This window comes from Ammodytes marinus (assembly GCF_949987685.1).
Source record: "Ammodytes marinus genome assembly, chromosome: 15".
Lineage (NCBI taxonomy): Eukaryota > Metazoa > Chordata > Actinopteri > Uranoscopiformes > Ammodytidae > Ammodytes > Ammodytes marinus.
In genome coordinates, this window is record NC_137219.1 from 13002855 (window position 1) to 13009397 (window position 6543).

General features: G+C 44.5%; 1 protein-coding gene across 1 annotated transcript; it reads left to right on the forward strand.

Annotated features, from left to right (window-relative positions):
* The first annotated feature begins 1937 nt into the window (after positions 1–1937).
* sox11a (SRY-box transcription factor 11a) lies at positions 1938–5136 on the forward strand. The gene has a single exon (XM_080042908.1). The coding sequence runs from the start codon at positions 2079–2081 to the stop codon at positions 3231–3233; it is 1155 nt and encodes a 384-aa protein (XP_079899034.1). The 5' UTR covers positions 1938–2078; the 3' UTR covers positions 3234–5136.
* The last annotated feature ends 1407 nt before the right edge of the window (positions 5137–6543 follow it).

Genomic DNA, 6543 nt, shown 5'->3' on the forward strand with positions numbered 1-6543 from the left:
TCTACCCCAGTGGAATATGAGACCTTCATGTGTTGCAAACCAGGAACAATTTCCTACAATCCCACACTGTTATGCAGTCAATATGTGCTTGCAAATTGTCCCCCTATATATGTGATACCATGCTATCAGTCCATTTGAAATAACCACATCGGCGCCACGTCTGCACTCATCAGATCAAAAAAGCCATTAAAATGGATCCATCAGACCAAAAACACGCTGACAGTAAAACATGCACGTGCATGCGCCAACCTCCTGAGACTCCTGCTCCGACACATATATCTGATAAGGCTTAATCAGCACGGGGTGGTCATGATAAAGCATTTCAGCCCTATCTCTGACTGTCTTAGAGAGAGAGAGAGACACAGACAGGGAGTGGAATTAAGGCAAAAAGCCCCTCCATCTCTCAGCGTTTCTCCCCTTCAAACTGCCTCAACCTTCCCTTTTAGCCTTGGTCTTTTCTCCCCCGTGTGCCCTTTTTTTTAACTCTTTCTTTCTCCATTGCTATCCTCTCTCCTCTTTTTTCTCGCCGCTGCTTGCCTCTGTATCAGTGGAGACACTTCTTAAGCCCCAGCTGGGGGAGAATACGGTGGCTTGGTGGGGGGAGGGTTTCAAAAGGGTAAGTGATTGCCCTCTAGGGGACGAAGCAGAGAGAGAGAGAGAGCGAGAGAGAGAGAGAAAAAGCAGGACGCCTTATCGCCCCAGCCTCCAATAGCACTGCTGGCTACCACCCAGAGCCAGGGGGGTTGGGGAGTATGGGGAGGGGGTGCAAGAGACGCCAGCTAGATGCTACACTGCCTCTTGACACAGCAAACTCAGCAGGGTGCCTTCTATCCATGCCTGGCTGGCTGGCTGCATGGGCTCTATACTATGGGCTGCACAGACAAATGTTGCCATCAGAATAAATGTTATTGCTTTGCTCGCATTGCTATATATTGTACCAAACAAGCTTCAATCCAAATGGATGGGAAGAAATCATAGCGTCTGTTATGATTCTAGGTTTTATTTATGAGGGTTTTATATACATGTTAATACAATTGAATAAGTAGAGCTATGGTGTGGATGCAATATGCATGCTGTTTCCTTGGAGCAGAATCATATCAATAAGGGTATATGGGATGCTGCAGGTGTGTTGTGATTACTCAGACACTGCTGACAAGATCTATACAGCAGAGTGTACTACTGACCTATTTCCTTCATTCAAATGCACACCGGGGAAAACGCACAGGAAAGAAAACGGTGCCAAATGTGTTCACACTTGGCAACTTTCGCTCCAGAGATATCTGTGAAATGCATTAGGTTATACAAAAGTTAATGAAAACATCGAGTCTGTTTCTAAAGCCATTACCAGCTGCTAAAATGCATCCTTCTACAGCAGACAGTCAGTCAGTCAGGCAGGCAGACGCACCGACGCATCCAGGCGCCTGCAACAGTGTCCAAGCGCCACCTTCAGTATCCAACCTAAAAGGAGGGAGGAGGGGCGGGGGGGCGAAAAAAGGCAAATAATCACATAACCTACATCTTTTCCTTCTGACACATCTGCAAAGAGTCACCGTCTGCCTGGAGAATAACCTCTTTACTAGTGTTTTTTTTTCTCCTTCCACTTTAAAAAACAAGGGAATACACGTTAGGTCTTATGTGCGCGTAGGTTAGAGTGATGCTTATCTCACGAGCGCATAGTGCTAACTGTGTGTTTAATATGCCTGTCTCGCCTGGCGTGTTGCCCCAGACACTGTGTACCACAAATCCCCACCTCCACTCCAATGAGAGCTCGGGAGGGGAGGAATAGAAGGGTTAAGGGGAGTCTTGTATGGAGTCTGCTGGGCGGAGTGGAAGGCGCCTGATTGGATGGCTGTGTGTGACGCAGGGGACATGAAAAAGCTGATAACTAGTTAAGAAGGCAGTTTGTAACTCTGGAAAAAGAGTGCAGAGCTTGAGACTATACATTACGCATTGGACGAACAGAGCGGCGCAGAGAGAGAGAGAGAGAGTTTGGGGTGGCTGATAAAGACAGACACCGCAGCGTCCGGACGTTAAAAGAAAAAAAAGTGACTTGGGGGGGGAAAGAACACAGAGGCACAATGGTGCAGCACACAGACACCAGCGAGACGGACGGGAGCATGTCCAGGGAGGCTACCGATTCGGAGGAGAGTGAATTTATGGCATGCAGCCCCGTGCCGATCAACCCAGACTGGTGCAAGACAGCCACCGGGCACATCAAGCGACCCATGAACGCGTTTATGGTGTGGTCCAAGATCGAGAGGAGAAAGATTATGGAGCAGTCGCCGGACATGCACAACGCGGAGATCTCCAAGCGCCTGGGCAAGCGCTGGAAGATGCTTAAGGACAGCGAAAAGATCCCGTTCATCCGGGAAGCCGAGAGGCTGCGGCTAAAACACATGGCTGACTATCCCGACTACAAGTACAGACCCAAGAAAAAACCAAAGCTCGACAGTTCCAAATCAGCGGCGTCCTCGGCGGCGCCGTCTCCGGAGAAGTGCGGCAAGATGGCAAAGACTCCCAGCAAGAAGTGTTCAAAGATCATCAAGACAAAGAGCGGCTCCATTAAATCGGCGCACCACCATCACGGCGGCTACCGCGGGGATGACTGCGTGTTCCCCGGCTTCAAAGTTACAAAGACGGTGAAAGTGGAGATGATGAGCGACGAGGACGAAGACGACGACTACGAGGACGACTACCGGATGGTTGGGATTAAGACGGCGGCGGACGAGGAGCGCCTGAGGCCGGCGGCGTACAACGTCGCCAAAGTTCCAGCGAGCCCAACTTTGAGCTCCTCGGTCGAGTCCGAGGGCACGAGCATGTACGAAGAGCACGTACGGAACAACAACAACAGACTATTTTACAATATCAAAAACATTACCAAGCAGAGCGCATTGCACGCGGCTTCTGTCTCACCAGCATCCTCCAGGTCTGTCTCCACATCCTCCTCCAGCAGCAGCAGCAGCAGCGGCAGCTCCACATCCGGAGAGGACGCGGACGACTTGCTGTTTGACTTCAGTTTAAATTTCGCCCCCAGCGCACCAGGCTCAGAGCTGGGCAACCCCAATTCAGGGAACCTCTGTCTGTCTCTTGTGGATAAGGACCTGGACTCGTTCAGTGAGGGCAGCCTGGGCTCTCACTTTGAATTCCCAGACTATTGCACGCCAGAACTCAGTGAGATGATTGCCGGGGACTGGCTGGAGGCGAACTTTTCCGACTTGGTCTTCACATATTGAACTGAACTGAAAAGAGAGAGAGAGAAAAGGACATAAATGAAATTAGAAGAAAAAGTTCCTCTAGTAATAACAGAGAAGGGAGAAAGTAAATTATATATGTTTTCCTGGTCAAAGTTGTCCCTAGCCCTGCCTACTACTTGTGGTGGTGGGTTGTTTCCGAAGGGTCCTGAAAGGGGAGGTATATAGGACCAGGAGGCGAGGTGAAGTTTGAGGAATGAGATGCGTATGAAGCTGGTAGCAAAAAAAAAAAAATGTCGAGAAAAAAAAGCAAAGTCTGCAGACGTTTTTTTTTCTGGCAGCATGACAGGGTTTTATGGATTTTTTCCCTCCTTCCTCTCGTAGGTCTGCATTTACTGTTCAGCTTAAATGGGCCACAGAGGGGACAAATACGTGAACTTCTATGCATCTTATCCTCTTAAAAACATAAAAATCACTGCAGGGAGCTCAAAACGGAACTGTGGACTGACTCGAAGCAAATCTGTGAACTGACAATTTTGTTCAGGATGTTACTTTACAAAACGGTTTATGTAATTTCTAAATGCCGCAAAAATGTTTGTTTGTTTTTTTTTGTAACCGATTCAGTTTACCTCCATGGTTTGGAACATTGCGCAGCCTAAACCTCTGCAGAGTACAGGTGTGTGGAGGGAAACATTTTGATACATAACAGACCTCATCTTTTTAAAAGAAAAAGTAAGATATTTTCAGGCATATTTTTGTACAGTTAAAAAGGGAATGTACTTACTGTGCTTTCAGTGAGTTTCAGGCACTTCTTCCCTTTATCATTTGTTTTTAGCATGCAAGGGAGTCCTGGTTTTAAGGATTAAGTTAAATTAAAACTTGCATCAAAAATGCCTTGTGATTTCAAACTAGGTTTTTGTACAGTTGTAGAGCAGATTTGTTGAGTATTTGTAGACAATACAATGGCATCATGGGGAAGACATACCTCAGAGCTGGAACTAGTTTCAAGATTGTATATGTACTGTAATATAGTAAAGTTAGGAGTTTATGTATATCATACTGGTGATATGTGGATGGGTCCCGATCGCAGGTGTGAAACTGGATTTTGGTATTTTTTATGGCACATACTGTTTTTTCCCCCCTCTCATTTTTTGTGCAATATATACTCTTAAGATACAGACCATCAACAATTGTAGCAAGGTGATGGAGAAACAGACTTGTGCACTGTCAACATCATGTCATGTTATGATGCTGAAGCCTGTCCAGGCAGAAAAATAAACAAATCAGCTGGAACTGATACAAAACGATATAATATGGCCTCATGGTGTGATGCATACTATATTAACAGTTTACTATCACGATTTGAATGTTATTGGAGACACACAAGCATAATGGGCATATCTGACACCAAAACAGCTTGAATTTGGCAGACAATTAGGGAAATATGGGGTTCTGCAAAAAAGGGCATAATAGTCTGATATACAGTGGTGGTCTGGCATTAGTTGAACAAGCAAGCAAAAAAGAACATTCCATAGTCCAGTTTCATGAAATGAAACTTTATTTTAAAACTGAAGACTGCCTTCTTTTTTTAAAACATTAACCATAAACCTGTATTTTTTATTTCTTGCACTTAAAAAATCAGATATTGTTTATTTTTATGTGGGTCTTACATATGAAGTCTGTTTGATAAAAAGGGTTTTGGCATATGACCTAATTATATGCCAAGACGTTTTGTTGGAAGTTCTAGACAGTAGTTACTTCACATTCCAAGTGAATCTGTCTTTGACTCATCTTTTAATAAATAAGTACCTACCACCATCGACTGTCCTTTCAGTTTGTGAATATATGTACACAAATGTGTTATTTGTTGCGTTTGAAAAGGATGTGATGACAGAATGATGCCTATTTTGTATGTAGGCGGACACTCTGAACTGGATGGGCTCAAACTAACATGTGAATTCACATTTAATAAAAAGGAAAACAAGGAAAACTTTTAAACTGCAGTGTTGCGATGCTTTACTGTTTACTGTTTCTGCTGAACTTTCTTACACAACGCCCCCTCTGCAACGGACACTGCGGCTTTAAGAAATTGAATTGCCCGCTTTGCTGCTCTGAGCGCTGTGATTGGTGGGCTTGGTGGTCCCCTTGGAGACGGAGCTGGAAACAGGAGCTGCTCCTTGCAGTGTGTGGGAGCTCTCAGCCTGTCTGGCTTCCATTCAGAAAAGTAGCACTCTGCTCGCCACTGAACGGCTTGAGAGCTGTGCGAACAGAGGGCTGAAAACATTTCTAAATAGGACATATGTTCACACAGGGATAAACACTGGCAGTTAGTCCAGACAAATACGGTTTAATCTCTGAAAAAAACCCTAGTCTTTAAAAAAAAACATAATTGATATTAGTAGACTAATGGTGGTTTGTTGAAATGGCCAAAGTCCTCCTATCCTTAATAATGTCACCAGTTTAATGTGTATGGGGAACAGGTCTATAGGAGGTCAGTATATACTGTATAGTAAAGATTGCTAAAAGGAAAAGTCATTACAGCTCTTCTCTCCTAACACTTAGTGCCTGATTTCGACAAGGGGGTTTCAGATATAGTCAAATACATAGACGGTGGGATATACAACAATCAGGGAGGGAGTATTAGATGACAAGGACTAAAAGCCCCTGGAGAAATCTGAAGAAGAAACATAAATATGTGTGCGTAATATACTTTATAATGTGGCAATAAGAATGGATGGCATACTTTGCATACACTAATATCATTGTGATGCTACTTGATTATGCACCAGCAGAGCTGATTGTGTTACAGGGATCACGTCATAGTCAGAAGAACTGTATAGCTACACTGAACATGGGCACTCTGATATGAAGGTGGTTCATTAGGGAGATAAACAATAGCACAACACGTCTCATCCATGTGTGAAGTCATATAAAATACGATTAGTATAACAAACCATGCACTTAAAGTGCTAACGTCTTTACAGTGTTGGAGTGTCTGCTGTTTTCCTCCCGAGGAACACATTTGCAGCCCTTTGTCTCCTCTGAGACTCACCTTTAACAGATCACATATAAAGAAGCAGGGGCCCTGGCCACCGAGAGATTTGTGTTCATTACAGCAATACAATCTAATGATGAATATTTGCCATGCATGGCTGCGCAGGTACTAGCCCCCCTATTAAGTCAGTTTGCAAATCTGTAATAAAACATTTATCCAGCTATTACTTTACCTGACCTATTGGTCAAAGTTGCTAATGGGTTCCAGGGCTATTCCCAATAGAAGCTCAACATTGATTTTGTGTTCCTCTGAAATATCTGTTCAGGGCTAATGCCACCAGTACATGTTTAAATGAAA